Consider the following 27,104-nt stretch of genomic DNA (forward strand, 5'->3'; position numbering starts at 1 on the left):
ATTTAAATGTTCTCCTTCCTAAATTTTGCACTTTGAGAAAGAAACTCCCAGAAATACAGATGCTGCCTGTGCTGTCTTTGGAAATGCACGCAGTACTTTTTTGATGCTCATTTTGTGCAATTAATCTTTGCTCAATAGCTCGAACATGATTTGCTCAGCTCAGCAAGCACCATAGAAAGCATTGATTTATGCACATGAAAAGGCTCAACACTGCCAACTAGTGTTTTCGATGCAGAATTACAGCACTCCAAAGTCCTGTAAAACATTCGAGATGGTAGCTGGCAGGTTAGACTTGATAAGGCAGAGCCACGATGGTGTGTATGCATGCACTGATTGCATGTGGAATAACATGCTAGTCTAGTGAAAGCTGTAGTAGTGAAGAGCTGGATATAGATTATTCGTGATCCAGCTATCATGCCTTTCCATTTCATGAATAAAAATAAAAAAAAACAGTTATGAATCGAAACTGTGCCCTCAAACATGGATTATGGATTTGGAGAACTGTTTCATCCTTACTCCTGATTCTTTTCCTAATCTATATCGTATATACCTGTGATGTACAGCATCACTGTAGCCAGATGGTAAACACAGGCCCATTATTCGCTCTCTCATGTGTGGTTATAGCTTATTTCACAGCCAGACAGTTATCAGCGAGTTTGCAGGCATATCCAACTTGAAGTCAAACATATTCTGTATTTTGTCTACAGCTGTACCAGATTCGGCCTTATCAATAGTTGATGATCTCTGCTTTCATAGTTCTCTTTCACTCCGATGATATGTGCTTCCCCAGTGGGAACAGCATTTCGCTTTTGATTTAAGACTTGATACAGTCTTTTATACCGGCGTTCTCATCCCGATTTTGCTCCATTAAAGACTCGGGGTAAACGGGGAATGAATCCCTCACTCAATTAGCGCTAAATTAACACTGGAGGATTTAATAACACAGATGCCAACAGACTTTAGATTTCATCTCGCCCGAGGGTGTCGGGGGTGGGCGGGGAAGGTTGGGCACAAACAGTGAGGATCAATGCTAGCTTTGCGTGTTTAGCTGATTGCGATCATACTGGGGGGATATGAGAGCTCTCTGTGCTCTCCTTGACCAGCGTGTGAATCTGAACTCTTTCTTCTGACTGAGCTTGTGTGTGTGTGTGTGTGTGTGTGTGTGTGTGTGTGTGTGTGTGTGTGTGTGTGTGTGTAAAAGAAAGAGAGAACAAAATGGATGAAGGATGGTGTGTGAGTTTGTGCACACGCCCTCACGCTATGCTGTCATCTGGCCCTTGACTACAACGGCACAGAGTTTCTCTTGTATACATATCTCCATAGTAACAAGGTTGCAGTTGATATAAAAGTATGCTGTTGCTGTAGCAACGGGAAAACTGATTTGGCTTTACTGACTTAGGCAACTGTGTGTGTGTGTGTGTGCACATTAGCCTGAAATGGGCACTGAGGTGTTCAGTGGGGGAGAAAGAGTATACGTCCTCATCTAGTGTTATATGCACATATGTGCCTGTGTGTGTGTGTGTGTGTGTGTGTGTGTGTGTGTGTGTGTGTGTGTGTGTGTGTAGAGCAGCGTGTGCAGAGGTGAGTTTGGCAAGGACAGCTTGTCTTGTCTTCCTGTCACTGCACACAGTTTAAGACAGCACACTAATTAACCCTTCAAACCTATTTCATTCTCTCGCTCACACACACACACAGGGCATGTCTGACACACAAACAAGTGCGCACACACTCACAAGCATGCATGAATGCTTAAAAAGCCTCACACACACATATGCGCTGTGCCGGTGTGGAAATGAGGGCACATCTCTGCAGACTCTTACTCTACCTGCCAAGTGCTGTGCTTTATCTGAAGCTGCAATTACAGAATCTCTGTCATTTTTAGTCAGACTCTGCCATTCAAAGCTTTTCAGTGAGAATATCTGCATGTGAATACAGCTTTTTGTCCCGGCTTTGCTTTTTCCTTTACCTGTTTAAGTCTTTTTCAGTTGAGTGTGCAATTACAGGGTGTAAGATATTTTTCGCTCTTTTTTTTTCTATTTGCGGGGCGTCATTATGTGTTACGTACTGTTGGGGTGGGGGTGAGGGGGGTTTGGTGTAGGGGAGGTCAAGTTATCGTTGTCCAGGCAGAGAGAGAGAGATGGGCAAAGCGTGCAGACACGGCTTGCTTTGAACACACCAAATTATATTTCCATCAATTTACAGAGGTGGAGATTAATATGACAGTGGCCTATTTGTTCCAGTGGCTGTATTTCTGGGTCATATCCAGGCAGATGACAAGATGGGGACTAGTTTAGAATAAGCTTACTGCTCCCTGTGTGTGTGTGTGTGTCAGTTTTGCGTGTGGGAGTGCAAACTTGTGAGAGAGAGCGTGAGAGAGTACCACGGTTGCCATGGCTTTGTTTACAAACAGGATTCTTCACTGTGCTGAATGACAAGTGTTGTTGCCCTCAGACTTGTGGATGAGTGTTGTAACAGCACACACACACACACACACACACACACACACACACACACACACACACACACACACAGTCAGCGATATATCTCTGAAAGCCTCTTATGAAATCACAGCGGAGAGAATGGGCAGGTTTGTAATCTGAAACTCGCTGCGAAGTCTCTCGGTGTTGCACTTAAGTGTGTCACCTTCTAACTTAACCTTGCCCCGTTCAGATGAGAGGCGTCCTTGATGCCTTTATGTTTCAGCACTCGAAGCATTATGAAGAGTGTTTGAAGTGAGCACAGGAAAATCTGTTAGTTTAAGGTGGTTTTTGATGTTCATTTGTCGGGACTTTGTTGCAGTCACAAAACTACCACTGCTGGATTTTGGGGGGAAAGCACAGATATGATTGTGTTGCATTTTCTAGAGTGCAGTGTTAGTAAGCCAGGGCTGATACTGAGGGTGCTGTCTGAGTCCTTCTCACAGTTGATCTCACAACTCAGCTATCTTCAAACAACTTGTTTGAAGATAGGTTGTTTTGATGCCTTATCTATCTTGTGCCACTCTCATTTCATTGGTCACCAGGACATGAAAACATTTAATTAAGTCTCAGTCAAAATTGATAAAAACCACTGACTTTCCCAGACTTTGGTCGTGTAAGCCACTGTGACCTAAATATTTTTCCTTCTCAGTTTTGCCAATTTAAGCATCCAATAGGCTCAAATTTTGGTCATAACTGTATTACCCTTCCAGGACCTGGAGCTCAGTAAAGCACCCCACCCACAGCCAAACCCTTCTGTTCTCTGATTGGATTGTTACATTTGTGATTGACATAACATTGACCAATCAGCTGAAAGGAAGAAAAATTGGGTCAAAATTTGTACTCGTAAGTTGAAACCCACACACAGCCAGGGAAGTTCAGCGCAGAGTTTTACACAAGTTTCTTGCTGGTATCTGTAACCAGATCTTATCAAAAAAAATTGTAACTTGTGTAAATATTTCTTACAAACACACAAATTCTCATCTATAGATGCACAAACATTAAATTTTCAGATATTTTGGTTTACAAGGTCACAAAACTCAGTTCACAACTATGCATTTAATTTACAAGTACAAAACATTTATGACGACAGTTTGAGCCATAAAATCCTGTCACAGTGGGATCAAAGAAAGGTGAAAGGTCCTTAACGGACGAGCAACACTTGTAATGGAGTAAAAATATCTCGTTTCATCCAAAGAGAAGATATCTGTGTGCATACATATTGTATGTTAGTTGTATTGAAAGTAGAAAATAAAAAGGTTTATGTTCATGAACTTTCCAGCTGCTGCTTGACTTCTCACTACATCAGCTGTGATGATCTACACGAGTATTGTAAAGAATGGAGTCGCTCTGCTCGACTAATGGATCTAATGACAAAGGCTACGTTCACACTGCAGGCGAAAGCGCATCAAATCCGATTTTTTTGACCCTATGCGATCCATATCTGATCATGCTATGACAGTGTGAACGGCACAAATCCGATATTTTCAAATCCGATCTGGGCCACTTTCGTATGTGGTGCTGAATCCGATACAAATCTGATGTTTTAGAAAGCGACTGCTGTTTGATGGTCAAGTCGCATTAAATCCGTCTTTTACGTCACCGACACAAGACAGACACCAATTATCAGCGCTGGAGAAGACATCGCGAACACTTCCTGGCCCTCCAGTGTAGATGTCAGTGAAACTGTTGGGAAGATAACGTTGGAGAAATGTGAACATTTTATTTGTACTGTATAATCTGCAGATTCTGACAGAAATCTGCAGCTATCCTTTGAAGCAGCGCTCCTCTAAAACAGCAATAAGGATCATTATTAGGTTATTTACATTATTATGTAAATAACAAAATAACTTAAAGCAAAAATTGGGAAACGTGAAGTCCGAAGACTGCATATTAAGGGCCATCAGTCACACAACACTGTTGCTCTGGGTCTAAACAGAGCGCGTTGTGTGTGACGTCTTCTTTTGCGCATGCGCCGCTTTGAGCGTTCACACTAGAGCGCGTTTGCTGTCGCATTTTATTTGTAGTGTGAACGAGCAGACAAAAAAATCGGATTTGATCAAAAAATCGGAATTGAGCATCAAGACCTGCAGAGTGAACGTAGCCAAAGTTACAAAGAAAATGGTCATGGCATAAACGATAAGTGTCAGGCCTAAAATACTGCCTGTAGATTGGTTCAGATTGTCAGTATGTTCAGAGGAGGCGGTGCAACAGTAAGAGTTTACATCCCTCTGTAAGACACGGTGGAGGCTTTGACATCATCTGAGTCACTGAATTATCGATACACAAGATTACAATTAAATTTTGATCCTCTGTGAAATACCATCTGGAAAACCTCAGATTGGCTTCATTTTTCAGAACGACAGTGATGCCTGTTAATGCACAAAAACCACATCTGGATAGACAAACATACAACTATCAGTCATGGATCGACCTCCTAAGGACCCAGACTTTAAAATCATTGAAGCGTGGAAGCATACATTTACAGCTGAGATTAAATATTACATAAAAATAAACTATATAGAAAGTGTCTTTGAATGCTAGAGATGCAGAAATGTGTGCATGTAGCACAGAGCCATGGCTCAGTGTCTGAATGAGTCTCACAGGCCTGAATATGTTTGATCTGCTGCTCACCTCAAACAAGCACAAACATACGTTTTGGATTTTTATCTGTAAGTTTTACAGCTTTTCCTACTGATAAAAACCTCCCTCATGGCCGTTCACACTACACAAAATAATTAAGCCATAAACAGTTAACCTGTTGATCCCTAATGCCCCCTGCCCCAGAGGTGAGAGGGAGAACATGTAGAAAAACAGTTACATATGTAACGTCTTTAAACTGACAGAAAGGGGAGTTTCACTGCTGCACCGCAGGCTGTACGTGGCCCGCGGTGTAAAATGACCCTGGTATAAAGAAATGAAGGGTGCAGGATATGTGGATACCATCGGCCGATCTAAACGCTGAAAACCCCCAAATTTCCAAACATATTGTACTGATTTTTCCAGACTTTTCTTTTACAGGTAGATTTTCCTGGATCCTTTAGGTATGCATATAAGATCATATGTGGAACAAAAACTGCAAGCAGGAAAAAAACAAGTCAATTCAACTTGTAACTGAAAAAGGATAAATTCACAAGGATCGGCTCCTTGACTGAAGTTTTTTAAAGCATCTTTCAGGTGAATGCTTTGCTTTTATGCATCAGATGTTTCCAGTCATAGTGAGCAGAAGAGCAGTGAAACACAGGCTTTGTTTTCCTCTCTAATGCAGATAGAGATGCAATGTTTGTCTTTTCTCTTAAAAATACCTCTGTAGAATATTGACAGATAGAGTTGGTCTGTGCTCTGTGTGTGGGTGACAAATACACAGCAGTGATGTACGAGGCAGAAGATCTACAATTTTACTTCTGTTTACTTTTACTGCTGCCATCTTGGATTGTGAGGTTGGGCTTGGTAGGGCTTCTCCGACTTCTCCCCTTGCTTTCTTTACCTTCTCAATAACAGCCAGTGGAACAAATTGCAGCTAGTGTCGCATTTAGCAGCTAATATACCAGATATTTCTGCTCTGGAGTCAGTGGAGGCCAAAAAATGAGCTAAAAACAAGGAAAACATGACTCAAAGTCCACCGTAAAAGGCACGATGTAATTGCTGCCTTTAGCCAAAAAAGACAGCGGTCATTAAACGCATCTCTGCCTTTGTCTATGTGTTATTGTTCTGTAACAAGTTTGCTTCTGTCATTGTGATTCACAAGTCATGAGCCTTGTGACCTCATTGCCCTTCTCCAGTGCAGCCTTTGGGACGCACTGTAAACATCTGGAAGACTGCTGCTTGGGAAGTTTGGGAGAGGTTTTCCACAGGTACCGTGACAAGCCATGGAGGAACCAAAACCCCGGTGATCTCGCTCTAATTAATTGCTCAGTGACAGCATATCACAAGCACTCTGGGAGTCGCTTCGCTTGGGCTCAGTCCAGTTTGTGTCTCTTGTCCTGTCAGAGTTTATATGTGCGGTGTTTTTGAGTTGGAGGGGGAGAACTCGTGAAATCGGCCATAGCAGCTTTTTAGAGCCTTGAAACAACAGATTCGGGTCTTCTAGAGTCTGCTTTGTTGTATTATTGACGAAACACAAACGTAATCACCGATTCAAACAACGAAAAACCAAAACTGAAATGAAGGAATGACGACAGCACGGGAAGAGCAGAACTCTGCTCAATCGAAAGCACGTGGGGAACAGCTTTGTCAGCCGTGGAGGAAAAGGGAATTCGTAACACCTGTAGACGACATTTCGGCGCATTACACCGCTCGGTTTTTCTACGTCCTGACAAAAAAAATTACCTGTTGTCCGGCCAACGTGTAATGTTCATTCCCAACTGTGCCGCTTTGTCCTTTTGTTGCCAAAGGGCTTTTGACGAGTGCTGAAATTGTCCGTCTCGAGGACCCTTTTTCAAAAGAATATTCGCCTTCTTGTATTTTTCCACTCCTTTTCCCCCCCTCAGCTCTCTTTACTCTGCATTAAACTTTGTGCTCGTGAGCTGCAGACATCATATCTCCAGCTTTACTCAGTGTCTGAATTAGTGTTCAGACATGTATCTGGTCCGTGCTGCACTAGTCCTCTGGTATATTATTAATCCTCCTGATTATCTCTGTGTAAGTAAAGATGGATCCTTGTGTCGCAGCGGGTTAATCAGGGTTTAAAAAAGCCGGGGTTAAAGCATTTACCGCATCTGAGGATGTCCGTCATGAAATTGTGCGCAGGCCTGATACTTTGGATTGGTGGTGTAGGTTAAGTCATGTTGCACGGTGGACGAGAAAGCCTCTTACACTGATGCTTCCACGCAGAGTGGCAGCTCTGTGCTCTCTGCGTCATGCATCTTTTTTTAATCTCATTTCGCTGTTTGAGTTGGAAACAAAATTTACTGTCTCTTCTCATAATAGCCACTGCAAACTGCTGAAATGGGTCTCCGTGGTGTATGGATGCCATTATTAATGATGATAAAACTCTTTAAAGCTGTAATTATAGTTGAGGATATACAGCTGTGCTGAGGAATAGCCACAGGACACGTTTTGTTTGCAGTTTGGACACAAATCTAAAACTCCTGGCTGCTTTCTGACTCCTCAGACCCGTGACACTGAGCGCCAGAGCCCATTTCATTCTAATGACGAGCTTAACCTTTAAAACTGTTAGGTAAGTTCTGTAAACAGCTGTAGACTTTAGTTTTAGCAAACATTAGTCAGACGGGAGGACGTCGCTGGGTACTATTTTCAGCTGAGCATGAAGACGGAAGTTTAGTGCCAGTGGGTTCTTACAGCTATGATGATGTCTATGGGATTGACTGGAAAATGAGCCGATGCTGTACGTTAATGCGAGATTAACGTACAGCTGTGGCACTGAGGAACATCAGATCACTTTAAATATACTCAGACGTTACGTATTAGTTGGATGAATGTATTGTTTCTGTTGTTTCTATGGGAAAACTTTAAAAGTGGCTTATTATATACCTTTCTTTGCCTTCTGCTGTTTAGATGAGATAAGATGAGCTTTATTGACATTTCAGGAAAATGGAAGCGCTGCTGTACTTGATGAGAAGATTCCAAACACGAGGTCAGCGTACATCACACACAGTGTTTTTGTGCTCGTGACTCTGGATGATGTCGCTGAGAGCAGATAACTCACCTCCTGTTCAAACCTTTGGTTTGTAAGGGGCAGCCAATCACAAGGAAGGGCTCAAAGGCAGCTAAAACAGCTTGATTGAGGCAGCAGATCATTATTCATGAGTCCAAAAAAGATGTTTTGAACTGTGGATCATGCAAAGCTGTGTCTGATTAGCAGCAGCATCACCTTCAGAGAAGTATAACATCCTGAATTACATCATGAGCTCACAGATATCGTTTGTTTATTGTAAAGTGTAGCATACGGCATCTTTGGAAAAACACTGCTGACCCCATTTTAGTTTGAACACTCTGGGAATGCATTTTCACTATCGGGGGGAATGTGGCACACGCCCCTGCTGCCATTACTAGACCATTTTCCAGATGAAAACAAATTTACTGCAGACAGCAAATTACCGGCATTGCTGACTTTGTTTTCTAAGCATTCTCAAGCACAGCAGCACGGACAGCAGTGAAACGGTGCCAAAGTGAATGTATAATGAACGTGTCGCCGTGGATGTGGAAGAATCAGCGTAAGCAGTCACAATACAACCTGTTGAAAGTGATGAGATCTGAAGGCTCAGCGTTCATGTGAACAAAGCTCATAGATTTAATCTAAAATGAGGGGAACACTAAAGTGTAGTGTAGGTTATGTCAGGATATGTGTGATGTTTCGTCATGTAGTGAGGAGTGTATTAGGGCTGCCACAAACGATTATTTTGATAGTCGACTAGTCACCGATTATTTATGCGATTAGTCGACTAATCAGATCATCATCCACTGGACATAAAACTACAGCTTATTGCACCAGCAGCATCTGCTCTTATATAACTATCATTAGCTTACAGCTTTAAGCTTTTAAGGTGCTAACTAAAAATAAAGACAAGATGATAGTTTATTCAATTTTAATGAAATTTGCAGATTGTTTCGGTAAAGTTTAATAAACTCCTTGCTATCTAAAATATAACAGGACACTGGAGTATATTCTCCAGCATCTCACACTTCTGATAATCAGCTGTCTGCTTGACGTTTATTCAGCTGTGTAAAAACTATAACTTTAATCTCAGCCAAACCGATTTACTCAGGAACAAATAAAATACTAAAAAAAACAAAAAAACAACATTTTTAATTTATCTAAGTGACTCATATATATTTAACCTGAGTCGCGAAAGACAGCGGTGGGTTTGAAAACAATTTGCCGGGAGTCCGGTGTTCTCACGGCGCTAGTGACCTAGCCCCCGGCTAGCTATCGAGCTAGTGGGTAACAGACGTCTCCGAAAACGTCGGAGCGCTTTTGAAAATATGTGGTGTCCTGATAAACTGAGCAGATATTTGAGGTTTACACAGCTACATTCTCGCCTGAAAATATGTTAAACGTTTATTTTGTGACCCAGAAAGAATAATAAGAGTAATATTAAAACCAACTAGCTACCGCCATTGTTGGAAACTAAGCTGGGCCGCGCTATGAATTCTGGGACACAGCTGCTTCTTCTTCTTCGGGGTTTAACGGCAGCTGGCATCCTTGTACATGCAGTGCTGCCATCTTCTGTTTCAGTCCGTTATTACACTCTTAAATCCTGCTATTATTCCTGCGTCTTTTGCGATCTTACAAAGCTTCAAACGACGCGTCGACTATTAAATCAGTCGTCGACGATTTTGATAGTCGACGTAATCGTGGCAGCCCTAGAGTGTATGCTACTTTTTTTTTAAATATCTCCCATTTCGAAGTGAGACCAGCCCCCACAGCTTATATAACACAGGAAACAGATGTTAGCAACACACAGTCATCCCTCTCGCACTCTGTCTCCCCGCCTTTGTCTCCCCCTTCTTCCCCTTTTTGTCTTTTACTCACATCCTGATGCGTCCCAGGCAGGTTGCAGTTTGTGTAAAACTCTGTTGAAAATAAACACCAAACTACTTGAACGCTGGTTGTAAATTCAGTCCTAATGGTTCACCTTGTGCACACGCCTCCTGCCTCCATACATCTGGATTAGGAAATGTGGCCGCCCTCTAATAATTTGGCAGCTTTGCTGAAGCACAAATTTTCAGTACAAGTTAATGGAGCTGAAAGAAATGCAGGAGGGTGACAACTGTAGATTTGGTTTATTCTAATGAGAGGAAGACTCAAAGAACAGCGTGTCACACATCCTGTTTTAAGGTTATTTTTGCAGCGTTAAATGAGTTAGAGAATGCAGGCCGTACACCAAACCACTGTGGTACACGAGTGGGAATTAATAACAAACAACATTCAAATTTGACATCTAAATTTAGCTTTCAGTGAATTTTAGAGTATTATTTCATGTTTTCACAATGATGCATTCAGGAGGTCATGAGTAAAGTACCAGAAAGGGGATGCAAACCCCTCTGTACCCTCCACCTGTGGATGAACTGATAGGACAGCACAATTTGGAAACAGCGGGTGACGCACCCTTGTTTCAGCCGTGCACTCAAGTGTTTAAAAAATGTAGGAGAGAGGAAACGCATGAAATTTCTAGATTGGAATATTTTTTTAATCTGTGTGGTATCAGATCTGAAAATTCACAAAATGTAACCCCCTTTCTTTGCAGATTTGTTAAAAAACAACAAAAAAAAGTCCTTTTCACCTTCTCCAGCTTCCAAGATTATGATGCTTGTTGCCAAGGCGACTGTTCTAACCCAGGTGGCAGGCCCTTCCTGTGAGATGCGCCCTGTGATTGGCCTATCGACAGATAGGCTACAGATTAAGCATTTTGATTGGCTCGCTGGCTGGTTGGCAGCGGCGGGAGCCCCAGCAGACAGAGATTCTGGAGAGAGCATTGATTCAATCGGCTGGCAGACAGTAGACACACACACTCACACACATACATAGAGGTATATATACAAACGCAGGCGAGCTGGAGGTGCCAGGGGAAATTTGGCCCAGTGGGGGTCACCTCTGTGGGAGCGAGTGTATGTGTGTGTAATATCATGCTCTCCAGGAGAGGCGTTGCTGGCAGTAATAGAAGCACTCCCAGGAGCACACCACGCTGGGTAATATCACACTCCCCAGGGAACTCGTCATACACACATTCTCACACACACACACACAGAGCAGAACAAGGCACATATGGCCTGTGTTCAACACGACTGACATACTAATGCAAAGATCCAGACGGGGGGACACAAATCAACAGTGCGCACACATCCTATTAGCTTCTTGCATTCTTACAAGGTCGGGAGCTGCAGCAGCCCGTAGCACAGTTTTTGACTCTGTGGACATCTAAGGATGAAGAGCCACGCAGAGAAACACAAGAGGTTCTGCACGGTCACCGCTCGGTGGAGATGATGGAGCCTGAAGGATAAAGTTGGATATCAGATGTGATTGTGAAGTTTTGAACCTGTGCTGCAAGACATCAGATATTGGTGTTTTTTGGTTAGTGTATATGTGACCTGCTGCTCTAATGTTTAACCGGAGCAGAGCTGTAGGAAAGCAGGTCATACAGCATCGCAGGAAATTTAGTTCATCGCTCCCTCGCCTTTGAGTCCTGTTTTTCAAATAAATGTTTTCATTATGTGAAGTGTAAAAAATACATACGTTTCACATGTAGGTCTGATCAGGAACCTGAGAGGAAAAGCTTTCTCGTCGAATTTCTTCTGACAAAGGAGGGAAAAAGACTGAAACTTAAGAGAGCTCTGTACACTTTTCCAGTTAAGTGCAGAGGCATTAGCCACTATTTGCAGCTGCTTCTTTCATGTGTTATCTGCAGATTTGATCGGGTGCTACAACCAAATATCCAACTCCAGCCGACATCCTGTCATTTCCTCCTGATTTAAATATTCACATATTAGTAAAATCTTCTTTGATAGACAAATCTTTGTTGAATATATTAATTAGAGGTTTTATCAATACCCTAAACTGGGGTGATTTTCATAGTGGTTTGTGTACCACTACAGATAAGAGGTTGACCCTCTAATGTAGCAATATGGTGATTATTCAATCCTTAATTAATATTCGCCTGCATAACTGTGATATTTCCCTCTTTATAGATTCCTGGGCTAGAATTAGGAGATTGTCAGGAGTGGACATTAAAAAGGGGCGGGGAAAAGATGCTGGGGTGTTGTAGAAACTGCATCATCTCATAGTTTGTCCAGCAGAGCGGCTCCAACACTTGTTTCTGATACATTATCCTCTTAGAGACATTTCCTCAAAGTGCCATCACTAACAGGGAAAACTATTTGGCAGTAGTGGCTTAAACCAGTTTTATGTCTGGTGCTTGTTTCTCCAGGTGTTTACTGATTGGTTCCCCCCCACTTCTAAAATAAAGCCTGCATCCTTGATTTCCTTTCATATCGACTGAAAATCAGAAGCCCGGAGTCCCGTCGTCTTCCCACCCATAGCCTGTACCTTTTTTTAATATCACAGAGCACTATAAACTGAGTTGAGGACGACACCTTAAATTTTTGTTTTGTGCGTTCCTCCCCAATCTCTGCCTCTGTCTCTACCCCCACCCACCCAGTTTTTCCAAATTCAGATGACAAGGCAGATGAAAGCATGCTGAAGGCTCTGAGAGACAGAGACAGTCTATTTTCATGGCACCCTTCTCTATAATCTATAGGCTGGCTTCACTCAGGTTGGGGGGCCGACAGCTTCATTAGGTGAGGGGGGGAGCCGCTTTGATCTAAAAATACGCACCATCTGGAATGGAGAAAGTTAAAGAGTTTGCCTACGTCCTCATCAGAAAGAAGCTTCATGATTTCTTTTTCCATAAAGACGGACAGGAAAATGCGGAGCAAGGTGGCTTTGAGGATGTTTTACTTCTCGTTCCTCTGAGTTTTATCTTCCTTGGGAATGCAGGATGGCTGTGTGTGCACGTGGTTTGGTAAATAGGAATCCTGTGAAAGGCTGAAGTTGAGCTTTGGGCTGCAGTCATTGTTCTTCAATAACAACTTTCTCCTCTTCGTTTTTTCTTGCTGTCTTGCAGAGCATAGGCAAAGGCTCTTTGTGGTCCATAGATCCAGAGTACAGGCACAACCTGATCCAGGCTCTGAAGAAGACGCCGTACCATCCCTACTCGCCCAGCCTGACCACCCCCTCCACCTCCCCACCCACCCTACCGCAGACATTTCACCACAGGTAAGACGGACCCTCTTATCCACTGACTGAGTGAATCTCGGCCGGTTAATTGATAAACCCGTCGACAGGGAGGGGATGCTGCCAGACTCTCGTCATGCTTGCCTCTCTGAAGAGACTTTAGAGAAATGAACACGTTCAAGAGAATTTGTGGCAGCCACCTGTTCAAAGGTATCATGTACTTGTCGTGTTGAATTGTCTCTTAGGTATGAATGAAATTCAGCGGTGTTCCAGAAATGTCATCCTGAGTCCCGCACATGCTTAAAGTGTTTAACTCTGCTTTTTTCAGCATCTCTCTTCATTCTGTCTTTATTTCTGTTCCAGTCTTTGCTGCTGTGATATTATTTACGTTTTCTACGCCATAACATATGAGTTCCTTTACTTAAAGTAGTGAAGCACAGTATATTTAATATACCAAACAAAACAGCTTAAATGATAAGTCAAATGATCTTAATATAATGGGATAACAGCGGAACTTATTTTAGGTTTAATGTGCCTAATGTTGGAGCAACACTGATATCGGCTGATGTTCATATTTGAGCTAAAATATCGAACCGATTTTATGTGCTACACGGCGCTCAAAAATCTGTAAAACAAATGTTTTTTTTAGTACGACTTTGCTAAGCTACGAAGCCGCACCGCACAGCATTACGGCTACTGTAGTCAGGAGCCTCGCGGAGTAATCAGGGTCCTAAACTCCGTCTTCTTCAGGTCCCAAAGTCAAACGAACACTGAGAGTTAAAAACGGTCTAAATTCTTTCATCTTTAACAAAATGATCAGCGTTGCTGCTTTACCAGGTGTAACAATGAAGTTTAACATCCAGGCATCCATGAAAACAGAAGTTATTACATATAACAGAGTTAGAAGTTAGCAGGAAGTTAGCTCGCATGATATAGCATGTTCTGAGCATGACTGAGAGATTTCTGAAAACATTTAAACGTACAGCTCTGCTACCACTTCCAAATGAAGACAGGAAACTAAACAGCAGTGACGTTTGTAGGGTTACTGAAGTTGGGCTAGCTGGTATATAATGATGTGCTATGTGATCGCTAGCGACACAGCTATGTTAGCATAATAAGCACAGTGAAGCTGGAGGATGAACGCTAACTTTTTTCCACTCGATAAAAGTTAACGTGAGGGTTCCTGATGGTTAGAGACAAATGCAATCGCATGGCAGGATGCTGTAAACGGACCAAACTTCAGGAGAACAACTGAGATAATCCATCCACAATACGAGGTTAGTCATTAATATACTGCAACAACATGGGAATAGAGCAGCTGCAGAGAATTCAACATTAATGAATCAATGTTACGGAAGTGGAGGAAGCGAGAAGAATGAGTCGACTTATCTGACTGTTTTGTTTCACTTAATGCGCCTTATAATCTGAAAAATATGGTAATCAAGTGTTGCACCTACCAGCTCAAATTCATTGACTCCTTATTGCAGCTGAAGACATCAAAAGTGAGTCTAGTGTTTAAGTTTGTCAAGTTTTTGAATAATTATGTTATAATTGAGATTAGAGTAGCAATCACACTAATCGTTGTTATTGTTTTTCCTAAACTCAAACAGCTTTACTGTACTACTTCCTGCCCTACTAACCACAGAGGAGAAATCAGTCATCTCTAAAATATGAAACTCAGGGATAAAATGCATTTAGTCAACTAGAAATATTCGATTTTGCTGTGTCACAGGATTAGTTTAGTGCCCTGTCTGAGTCTTTGTCCCCGTGGCTAATTGCTTGGGAAAAGTCAGCACAGCTTTCAGCCGCACAAACAATGGAAACCACCTCACACAGTGGCCACAATCAAAAGATGAGCAAATAAACTATTTGAACTTAAACATTAACAATCTCTAAAGTCTTTGGTGTCGACTGTTTATTAGTTTTTCTGTTTCCTAATTCCACACAGCACCTCAACCTCTCTCTTTGTTTGACTCTTTCTAAAAAAGTCGTGGATACTCTGCAATGAAAGGCTGGAAACGGGAGCTTTTTATGAATGTGCGTGCCACTCGGTGGGTTCGCTCTTTTGTTTCACAGTTTTCTAAGGAGGGAGCCGTGGCTGTTTACTCGTGGAATGAAAAAGAAAGTTCTCTGGGTAAATTATCCGGAGAGAGATAAGTTCATTCTCGTAGTATTTATCTGATGTAAGTGGATCTCCGAGAAGCAAATAAAGAGCAAATGAAATGGGGACTTCGGTGCCAGCATCCACATATAACATAAAGCCTGCACTCTCGTCTGCTTGCTTACTCTCTCCATCCTCTCCCTCCATCTGTTACTCTTCACACCCACTCTCTCCAGGCGTTATATACCTGACCTGCACCATCCTTTCCTTAAATCTTTTTGCATGCTCTTTTGATGCAACAACACTTCTGTCCCTCCTCCTATCTCCCTCCCCCCTCAGGCACATCACAGGTAAAAAGCCTTTTTTCTCCCCCCCTCCACCTCACTCTTTCCTCCCCCCTTGTTTTGCCTTTCCTCTGCTCCTACTGTGCCTCTGTTCCACTCATCTCGCTCTCTTGTCTCCTCTTTTAATATCCCACACACCCTCCTGCTCATCCTCAGGCATGCATTACAACTAGTGGGGCACCCAGTACTCCATCTTCTTTATTTATCCCTGCTGTGATTTATTCCCTCTCTCTCCCTCTCCACTCTCTCTCCATCACTTTATCATTCAATTAAATTCCCCTTTGTCTACATTCACTTTATTCTCCGACTTCTCGCAGCCTCCCCCCAAACACACACACATCCCTCCACAGTGCGGCGGCATCCACCTGTGTCGTTTCCTCCACGTCTCTCTCCTCTCCTGACCTCACCTCCTTCCTCCATCCTCTCAGTTTCCAGCACCTTTGCCCATCCTGACTGATACGTCAGAGAGAGCTGCTATGAGTTGCTTTATTTTTTAAATATTTTTCATTATTATTGTTTCATTTATCCGCTCCTTCTATTTTTTGTCTCTCTGCGACTACACAGCCACTGCCAGCCCTACAACCCGCTCCACAGTTGATCCGGGTAGGTTGGCTTGCAGAGCCAGTGGACTGTGTAAGACAGAATAATTGGTTCACCGTAAAATGTAAAAGTGTCATTTTGAACAATGAGGTATGTGGAAGTGGAACAAATTGGAGGCTGGATTTGGAACATGCACGGGAGGGCGGAGGGGTGCAGGGAGAGGTCGGAGTGTGGAGGGGTAGTTGTTCATTTGCGTCGTGGCACACAGCAGGAGATGAGAGTGTGTTTCTCGGTTTGAGCCGAGCTGCAGGTCCACTGAGACGCTGCACCTGAAGAGCATCCCCCCGTGTCTGTGTATGTCCAGTTATTTCATTGCTTAATCCCAGTTTCGATGTAAGCTGATGCCTGTGAGCGCTTTGTTTTCTCTGACAGTTACTGGAAAAACTCAAAGAGATTTGAGTGATATAAATCAGGGTACTGCAGCACAAGAAGACACCAGAACACAGTGGACGCGGTGTTGTGAAGAATAAATGAGACAATTCAACAGGTTATTGTGATTCTCCGAGTTTTCAGTATGAAGTTAAAGAGAATTCACTTATTACTGGTGAGAGGAAATGATGAGATTTATACGTTTCCCTCCAGTTCTGACCTCTGATTCAACAACATGAATATTTGTTATAATAATAGACAAGTTGTTGGTGTGCTTTAGACAGCAGTTGAATGTAAATGCACAATCACAGCATGCTCTCCACTCTGGACCTGCTGGATCAAAAAGTTCATAAAGACTAAGACTAAGAATTTATTATTAGTGTTTAAACAGACTGGTGTGAAATGAAAGAGTTCAGAGGTCAAGAATTATTAATATTTCCGTTCATAGCAGCAGAAGAACAAGCAGACAGAAAAAAATGGTCATAAATGGCACTTTTTTTCTTGTTAAAAAGACTGTATATAAAAGATGGCACTATCACCTTGACATCACAATCTTGTTCTGTGGAACAACATGTAACATACCCGTAAGCAACGTTTACATTACAAGCTTTCCACGCTGTAAATCAAAAATAAGGCTCAGGGGCCAAATTAAGCCCAGCAGAGACACCAAGCTGGTCCACTGAACAACAAGTTTTACAACCTTTTATTACAGGTTTAAGGCATATTGACTTCACTTTGCAGAGAGGAAGATGACACCTTATCTTTTTAGTGTTTTTGACCTTGGATACCAATTTCATGAAAAAACAGGCAACTCAGGGTAAAGTTACGAATCAACAAGGGCTTTGAACTAAATAAGCCATTCTTCACTATATGCACAGAGTCAGTGGTTGTTATGGCGATGGATCTGTCAGTGTTTCTCACTCGTTTCGCATTAAAACAAAGCGAGCTTTACTTGCAGATGCAGATCGTGTGCCTTTAAGTTGGATTGCAGCTTCACCCTCATCTTCTATCACAAAGATGAATTATTAAACATTACTTTAGATTTTTTGTGCATGTGTTTTATCAGAAGTGTAGCGCTACCGTTTCACTCTGAAAAAGGTGCTACGTTACGTCTTTCAATGTCTGGCATTAGCTTTGTCCTTTATATGTATCCTGGAACTCAAGTCCAATCAATATAACACAATATCTCTCTCAACAGCTCTCACGCTCAAGAATATTATGTTATGAAGTGTAATGACCGTGAATGGTTGCACAGCATGTCTATTATGTTAAGGTCAAGGACTGTCTCAAGCCGCTCTATACAGCACAGAAGTGGGAGATGAACACGGGGAGTGATAGAGATAGATAGGAGGAAGTGGCTGAGAAGGGTTGTGGGGTGGGGTGGAGGGGGGGTGTAGCTGGAGTGCAGTGACGCTCCTTTGTCCTCTGCTGTTTGTCGCTCGCACCTCTCGCCTTTTCATGGCTATAATAACTCACACCACAGCAGCCAGCCCCCACGTGCTGTGTGCGCCAGAATATGGGTGCGTGTGTGTGTGTGTGTGTGTGTGTGCGTGTGTGTGTGTGTGTGTGTGCGTGTGTGTGTGTGCGTGTGTGTGTGTGAGAGAGAGAGAGAGACTCTGCTCACTTAAGTGTCTCAGTCCAGCTCTGTGCTATTCATGCTTTTTTTAAATGGGTGTGTGTGTCTGACACATGTAATGGTGTGTGTGTGTGTGTGTGTGTGTGTGTGTGTGTGTGTGTGTGTGTGTGTGTGTGTGAGAGAGACAGAGCATGCTGGGTAGGAGGTCAGCTCTATGGTGCATTCCTTCACACCCCATCAGCATCTGGATGGAAGGAGGAGGAGGGGGTCTCTACCTCCAGTTCTCTCTCCTCCCTTTTCTCCCGAGTGAGGGGATGTTGAAGGAGGGGAGCGGCGAGTTTAGCCCCTCGCCCACCGCATTAAATGCACAGGGGTCGTCTTGGCAACGGGAACGCCACCATGGCAACACATGTAGTATAAGTCAGGTGCTGTCGCGCTGCAAACCCATTTGTTGAGAAAGGGAGGGAGAGAGAGAGGTGAGGCGGGGAAGAGGGGAGAGACAGACAGAGAGAGGGAGAGAGAGATGGGGGTGAGACGGGCGGGAGTGGGGGGGCTAGGGAAAACAGACAGGCTGTTAGCACAGGAAAAATATGTTATCGCCGTGGCAACGCAATGTGGCAACTCTCCATGGCAACAGCAGGTGGCTCAGGGGCTGAAATTTGCTGCTTCCGCTGCGTTTGTATGCGTGTGTGAACAGTAAATATCTGCGTGTGTGCGTCCATCTTTCCCCGGCATCTGGCGAGGTGAGAACCGCTTCACGAGTGCAGACGTGAATCCTCTCATTCAGCAACATAAAAACACAACTCGTGCTACAAAGGAAACTCTCCAAATGAGTGGAAGCAAGTTCACAGCGTTCCCCAGGTGTTTTCTGTGCCCTGTCTGTGTGTGTGTGTGATACCAGTGTTGACTGTGTTTGAGAGACGGCTCGTCTGACTGGGAGAAAAGCTCGTCTGACTGGGAGCTAAAGACCACTCAACCTGGAAACGCCCCCCCCCCCCCCAACGCTCTGTCTTTAAATTACAGATCCAGCAGCATCCCTTTTGTGTGTATGTGTGAGTGGAGATATCTCTCTATGTGAGAAATGCCGTCATTACCTCCCTCATTAGTGGTGCAATGATCACCTAAACCGAGTCGCCGGCTTTGTGTTTTCCTGTGTGTGTGTTTTAATGTGTCGCGCGCGCCGTATACAGATCGGTCTTAAACATGGCTGTCTGGCATGAGTGCGTGTTAAGTGTTTGCGAGCTGATGATTTCTTTCTTTCTTTTTTCTTTCTTTTTTTTTAATGTGTGTGAATGGACGAGTGGCGGGCGGTGGGGGGCTGTCATGAGAAATTACCCCCATGGACTACAGCGTCGAGGCTGTAATTCTCCGAGGTAATCACAGGGAATAATGGCAACAGTGGGACACCCGGGAATCTAATCACTATAATCAGAAGCACTGGCTTATGGGCTCAAATTCCTGCCTTGCTATCCGCCTCGTGATGAAGCCGGCTGGGCTGGTTGGCTGCTGCGACGCGATCAAATGATTGACCAGTTTTCTCTCCTCTCTCCTTTCTAGTCCTCCGTTGTGGTCGGGGAGTCCCCTCTTCAGAAAGAACGGAGGAGTACTCCTACAAGGTACTGTTTCACCTCCGAGTGTGTGTGTGTGTGTGTGTGTGTGTGTGTGTGTGTGTGTGTGTGTGTGTGTGTGTGTGTGTGTGTGTGTGATCTCCCGCCTGTTTCTTTCTTTCCCTCTGTCTCACCCGCTTCCTCTCTCCTCCTCCTCTCTCCCTCCACCCTCTACGGATGTGCCAACTCCAATCATCTCAATTCCAAATCCCTCTTTTTAGAAGCGCACCTTGAGAATACTGAGTGCTGAGTTCTGACACTTGGCTCAGCACCAAGTGTTTTCCAAGTTTGTGGAGAAAAAAAATTTATAAAAAGGGGGGGGGGGGGGGGGGAGAGGAGTGATCGAGACATGGCGAGCAAGGCAGGGAGAGAAAGAAAGGAAGAAAATCTGAGCTTCAAATCAGAGGCTGGGGAGCAATCCCCTTGCCTCCTTTGCTCATCTAGTGCAACATATGTACAGTCTCACTTTATTTTTACTCCTGTGCACCCCCCACCCCCCATTTCCCATTATTCCTTGCCTCCCCTCCCTGCCGAACACCCCCCACCCTTCCCTGGTGGTTGGACGGCCGTTTAAATGGACATTCAATCCCAATCAGGGAGCACTCCAGGAGCTCGCTGGGCTGCCGAGCCCTAAATGGAGGAGGAAATGGATACATTAGGCGTCTGCGGCGCGCCCTCCATCGCCGCTGATAATGGAGTAGTAATGGTCAAGGAGCCGGGCTTGGAGAGAGTGTCTGAAAACCTGGACTCCCTCTGGACACACACAGAGAGTCTGAGTGATGCGTCTGAACAGCTGGACAGATGGACGGATGGAAAGAAAGGGGTGGAAAGCTGATTTGGGAGTGCGCATGTCAGGAGGAAACACAGGAGAAAAAAGTCATTTCTTTTTTTTAATTTTCCTTTTTTAATGTGTGTCTGAAAGGAGCGAGTGCAGGAATGGACAGGTGGGAGCGTCAGAGGCAGCAGGGACGGGAAAGCTGTGAGAGACAGCCAGAGGCAAAGACGAGGGAAGAGTCGGGGTGGGGGTGGTCGGGTGCCAGAGCGAGCGAGTTTGGGGCTGTTAGTGCCCTCAGTTATTACTTCCATCTCCCATTCCCAGAGCTTTCAGAGCTGCTCCGCTCTGAGGTGATGTGTCCTGAAATGTGCCTCTCCCCGCTCGACGTGGAAGAATGCAAGGACAATGGCTGGGAGCCGAGTGCTCGACGCAACCTATCACCCCACCTCCACGAGGTTCATTATTCAGTAGCTCTAAATTATAAAGCTTCTGCTCGGTCTAAGTGCTCTTTTTAAACTCAAAGTTCTATCATTTCTGGAGCTAACTCATTTGGAACCAGCTCTGGGCCGTTATTAACCTGTCAGCTGCAAATGAAGGGTGTATCCAAGTCAATAGAAAAATTGACCAGCTTGTAAATGATTCATCGCAGGCAAACCGGTGCATCACAATCGCTTCAAACAAGCATCGGCTTTATGTCTGTTGACAGATATCTATTGACAAATGATTACCAGCAATTCCAGCAGGACTGCAAATCCCGCCAAATGGTGGGAACTCATATGCTTGTACATTTCTCCATAGGTTTGCTGTTCTAGTAAATGATAAGCCGTTACAGGAAGCGCACTGTTGCTGCAGTAGCAGAGGTGAAAGTTAAGTACAATTTGGAGGAATTCAAGAAAAAAATATATTTACGACATTTTTTTATCAGCTGAGTTAATTTGCCTTTTAGGCTTAAATCATAACTAACAAGTGAAATGCTGCCCAAAGTTAATTAACGACCTGATGTTGTGTAAAATTCTTATAATTATCTTCAAAACAGCCGGCTGCAATATTAAAATTAGCTGAAGATGTAAATAAAAGTAGCAAACCTGCACTAAGTCAGTATGTTATAATACATATAAAATGAATCATCTCTCTGCTCTGCTTTTGCAAAACTTCATTATTATCAGTATTTATGTTTGATGTGGAAGAAAAATCTAGAAAAGCACGTGATATAAAATATATGGAGCCGAGTAAAAACTAGATCGTGATGATTATGTATGCATGTGTACTTATTCAAACCAGGTACTTCAGTAAAAGAAAGGTTCCACCTGTCTTGTCGGGTCTTTTTGCACTGCAGCGTTGACGCTTTTACTCAAGTCTAAATACATCTTCCAGCGCCGTGTAGGTGTGATTTAAAAAATCTAAAACGTTCAGCAACTTTGGTTCAAAAGTGGCCATCCTGCCCTCCAAGACCATCTCCAGTCCTGTGCTGTTTTAAGATTGCACCCAGGAAGTCCTGCTCTCCGTACTACTGGATCTGCTCCTGTGTCAAACTCAAATATGAACTTCCAAAATCTCTGATGTTGAGCAACAGTTTTGTTGAACTGGCCAAAAAAAGCTTTTATTTGTGACAGGTTTGCTGAACTTTTTCATTACGCCTCATATGAGGTGTAGACAAAATAATGAAAGACTTCATGAAACAGGAATTAAGGCACAGGATTCAAAATCCTCAATAATGTATGCAGCTTACACTGGTTCATTCAATTCAGTGTTGTTTATTTATATAGCACCTGTCGCCTCAAATCGATTTACATTATATGGTAAAGACCCTCCGGTGACACAGAGAAAACACCAACAATCAGACGAGTCGCTGTGAGCAAGAACTTGGCAACAAGGGGGACGAAAAACTCCCTTTTAACAGGAAGAAACCTCCAACAGAACCAGGCTCAGGGAGTGTGAAGAGAGCCAGAGATCAATAATAAACAATAATAATACTTGAATAACGTCAGACCCTCCCTGCCTGGTACATGCAGTTCTCTTACAGGCCTGTTCCCGTGTTTTCTAGCACGTCTGTTCTAAAATGTGTGGTCTTTTGCCCTAAACCGAGAGAACGCCGATGACATAATCAGGGTTACTTTCTCATGCTTTGAAGTGCTCCCTCTCTCCAGAGCCACAGAAGATACTTTACAACAGCATTCTCAGGATAAGAAGAGCTCCTCATGTCAAGTAAACTCTGCTTCAAGTATAAAATTGATGTAATATCCCTCAAAGCTAAAACGAGACTAAAAGAGTTCTAAGAAGCCTATCGTTGCGCATACTGAAGATCAAAATAGGCGTAGAGGAAACATTTGAAAATCACAGGTGCTGATTAGATTTCAGCCTGATAACGCCTGTTTGTAGTTGTGTTTAAAGGGCTTTTTTTCAAGTCCGAGTAATCGAGTGTTGCTTTTATTTATTTTAATCTCCCACCCCTGCAAGTTATAGCAGATGTCAGTCAGCCAACCACTTAAACACTCGGCTGTAGCGTCAGATAGACAAGCCAGTTAGACATCCAGTTAAACTGCCAGCAACTTCAGCCCACCAGCAATCCAGTCCGTCAGTCAGCCAGTCAGTCAGACACCATTAGTATGCATCCTGCCCTCAGACTTTAACACACAGCAGCCAGGCCGGGGGAGAGGCGGGAGGCGGGGGTGGGACACGTTTTGACTGAGCGAGAGGCCACGTTCAAACGGTTGCATTCTCAAGGTCTGCTGGGAGTAACCTTTGACCCTTTGCACTCCACGTGTGTGTGTGTGTGTGAATTCAGCGAGTGTTTGTGTGTTTTGGTGCCTCTGCTGGCCGCGTGGAGACTGCAGCCTGCAGGGCCATGTGGAACTCATTTAACAGGAGAGCAGAGGAGGTTGAATGCGTTTACGGCACATGAGAGGGGAGGGAGGCCGAGGGCTCTCGCTCGTCCTGGAAAACAGGCAGGCAGGGAGACAGGCGGCAGGCGAAGACGTAGGAAGCAGACAGAAAAGGCAGAGCAGCTGACCAGACATCGGAAAAAGACAGACTAGAGGATATTTTCTCTCCAGGAAAAAAGAGATAGAAATGCAGACAGACACCTTTTCTTGTCTGTTCATACATTTCTTTCTCTTGTTTTCTGCTTCCAACCACACAGAGCTTTTTTTCCTCTGCCTTTCTCCAAGCTTGTAAAATGTAATGCTCGATCTCAGCGAGCGGGGACGGGCTTTGGGAGTGCTGCCTGGTCTTTCTCAGCTTAGTTTGTCACCTCATATCCACAGCATATGTCCCAGGTTTTTTACCTGTGGCGTCGGCGTGCGTGCTCGGTTGGAGATATGAGTCACCACTATACATAGAATGACAGATCGATGCACAGAGGGGAAAAAATCAACAAGTGAGGATGGAAGAAAGAAATTCAAACAGTCAGCAGAGCGAGGAGGTGAATGTAGAGGTCACATATGTAAGAGGAGCTCGCACCTATAGTAGAGGTTATATGTATGTGTGTGCAGATGTGTGCATCTAGGATAAACTGCTGTTGCTGAGGTGTGAGAGCCCATGTCAAACATTTCTCTCTCTCTCACTGTTTTCACTCATGAAATCTAGACAAGACTGAATCTGGACGTCGCCCACTGGTTTGGGCTCAGCTGCATTAGCCAGTGATGAAAGATAAAGCAGATGCAGTTCCGCACATGGCCACTAGAGGCTCACTCCCAATAACATGTCAGTCCCCTTGGATCTCCATGTTAAAATGTCCCGATTTACAGTCTGATACAAACAGCTGTTTTGGTTTGTATATTACATTTATGCTTATGTTGTTTTTAATAACATACAATTTAATTCTTATTTAAGCTTAAAGTTTGCACCAGGTGTCACCTCAGCTAATCCAGCCCACTGAATTTGCTGTGTTTGTGCCTTTTCGGCGATAATTAGCAAAATAATGAGTCTTACAGTGTTACCACCAGACTAAGAACTTTGAGTTCTACTTTGTTCGTGTGTTACTTAAAACTAATTAGTAGATATCAGTGTTTGTTTGTTGTTTATGGAAGCAGCTTGCTAGCCAAACCTGCCATCTAGGTCAGTGGTCCCCAACCCCCGGGCCACGGACCGGTACCGGTCCTCGAGTCGTTTGGTTCCGGGCCGCGCGAGTTGAGGCTCGGGTGTGAAATTTATGGTTTTCAGGGTTTTTATCGTTAACTCTGTTTCCCTGGGTCTTTCCCGTGTTGTAGTTGTGTGTCTTATTTTGAAAGAAATATTCACACGTTACCATAGCAACCAGAGAGCATTAAGGGGCAGAGAGGAGGATGTGACTCTCAATGTTGTTGGCGCATTTCAGGAGGATGCTGCTAATAAAGTTACACAATTAAACAGCGAATTCATGTTTATTATTTACAAAATAGCACAGTTTTTGTCTCGGTCGTATCATTTTATTTTGTTGTATTTATCCGTGACACAAGGCCAGTGACTTTGCTCATCTTTTATGCACAGTCTGTTATCGAGGCAAGTTTAAAGCAGGCTGACACACAGCAACCAGCCGTTTGTGATGAGGTTTCAAACAGAGCCGCCTGCTCTGCTCTCACATTCGAGAACTGATGCATTAAAGATTGTTTACCGTCCACCGAACCGACGCGTCTGCTCGATAACGTCGTGAAAAGTTTAGGGTGCGAACTAAGAAACGGCTTCTCTGCCCTGCTTTCCCAGAGTGGTAGATCCCTTCTGATGCATGATCTACCACTCTGTGGCATGTGGAAAGGGAACCGTTGCTATGGTAACCCAAAGCCTGACTGGAACGAGAGGTGGGGAGGAGAAAGGGTGGGTGCGTGTCAACCCGGGGAGACCACTGCCCACACGCACACATCCATGCAGTGAGTGATCAAGATTACAAAAGAGACTCTGTGCAGGGACTTACTTATAAGGTTATGGAGAGCAGAGCTGGAGATATCAGGGGCAGAGCCGCGCTAACAGGAGTCAATAAGATTACTGTGGACACAGGCGGCCAGAGAGAGGCAGCAGACGCACACTTACAATGACAAAATCATAATGCACGAGTGTTCGTGTGTGTGTGTGGCAACATGAACCAAATATACAAGATTGCTTTCCACATGGGGGGGGACTTGTATGTTTTAATGAGCTTGTGGTTCTCGAGGCAAATTAAATTTCTGCTCATAACATCGATCATAAATTCACTGTATGGGCTGAGATTTAACCCCTCCTCCCAAAAATGCTTCAGCTGCAGTGTATTGATGGCTTGATGAACGGTGTTCACAGTCACACCTTAACAAATGTTTCTGCGGCAGACAAAAGGAAACAGCAGGTCATCGTTTGCGAAACACAAACTGACCCCAGAGATGAAAATGACAGCTGTTCCAGGGAACTGGGATGACTGTGGTGAGCAGCCAGCCTTGAATAATGAGAGCTTTTGGATCAGATGTACGCTCTTCTTTTCTCTTCTCTTCAAAGTGTATAATCTGTGTAGAAACTATATATAGATTCACATAAATTACAATTAAAGCTTAAAACCTGTTTAGATCTTCCTTCTGGTCTGCCACAGTCCAGTCTGAGTAGGAAACCAGAGACAAGACTTTGGCCTCGGTGGAAAATCTGAAATGGCTTAAGAAACAAATTATCATGTGGAACTTCTTAATGTTTGTCTTAAATCTGAAATGTTTTTCCAGCTGAGGCATTGTTGTAAACTAGAAAAAGTTCTAGTATATACTTAAACACCCTGAATACTAAAAAAACTTTTTACATTATTTCTCCAGCATCTTGATTGCAGGTTAGCTGTAAAAGTTTACTTTGTCTACCCTTAGTTTACAATCTCTTTCATAATTACAAATTAAAACCATATGTCGAAATTTCACAGACCTGAGTCACTGCGCGATTCATTGGGGAAGATGTTTTTATCGCTGTATTACTGAAAGTTAGATGACTGTTTTTAAACAGCACTTTTAATCACTTTTCTTTATTATGATGATCAGCTGGTTCTTATATAGCATTTTTCTACACTAGCTGATGACTCAGAGCGCTTTATACAACATGCTTCAATCACCCAAGCACTATTTTTTATCCTTAAGTGATTTAACTGTAACACATACTCTGATGATGGATGCATCGGAGAGAAACTTGGGGTTAGTAACTTGCCCGAGGATATTTGGCATGCAGACTGGAGCAGCCATGGACTGAACCACCAACCTTCTGACTAGTAGCTGCTCTGCCTCCTGAGTATTTTTAACCCAGTGCTGTATTTACATTTATTCTTTCAGTGATTACTTTGGTTATATTTGCCATCTCTTTTATCTATTCTTCATGATTTGTGGTTAGCTCGGCGTTTTCATTCTTTATAGTTTTGTATATAAGAATTTTTGGGGCAGCTGGAAAACACTTTGCATAAACGCCTGTTCTACACACATAAAAGTGACTTTATTTGAAAGACTGAAGCTTCTTAAATGTTGTCAACTGTCTGTACTTTAAATATGAAGCTACAGCTAGCAGCCGGTTAGCTTGGTGTAGCGTGAAGAGAGGAAAGAAAAGCTAACAGTCAGGGTGGTTCTCTTTAAAGTTAATATAAACTGTCTGCCACCAG

The 27,104-nt window shown here is 43.6% G+C and overlaps 1 protein-coding gene across 2 annotated transcripts in view; it reads left to right on the plus strand.

Moving 5' to 3' along the window:
• The window catches only part of ches1 (checkpoint suppressor 1), an 80,138-nt gene that overhangs the window by 46,299 nt on the left and 6,735 nt on the right, over nucleotides 1-27,104 (plus strand). For both annotated transcript variants that reach the window (XM_082506513.1, XM_082506514.1), the window contains exons 3-4: nucleotides 13,061-13,212; nucleotides 19,718-19,776. In XM_082506513.1, coding sequence (XP_082362639.1) covers nucleotides 13,061-13,212; nucleotides 19,718-19,776 — 211 coding nt within the window. The remainder of the gene's footprint in view (nucleotides 1-13,060; nucleotides 13,213-19,717; nucleotides 19,777-27,104) is intronic.

The sequence above is a fragment of the Aulonocara stuartgranti genome (genome assembly GCF_965226115.1).
Source record: "Aulonocara stuartgranti genome assembly, chromosome: 15".
NCBI lineage: Eukaryota > Metazoa > Chordata > Actinopteri > Cichliformes > Cichlidae > Aulonocara > Aulonocara stuartgranti.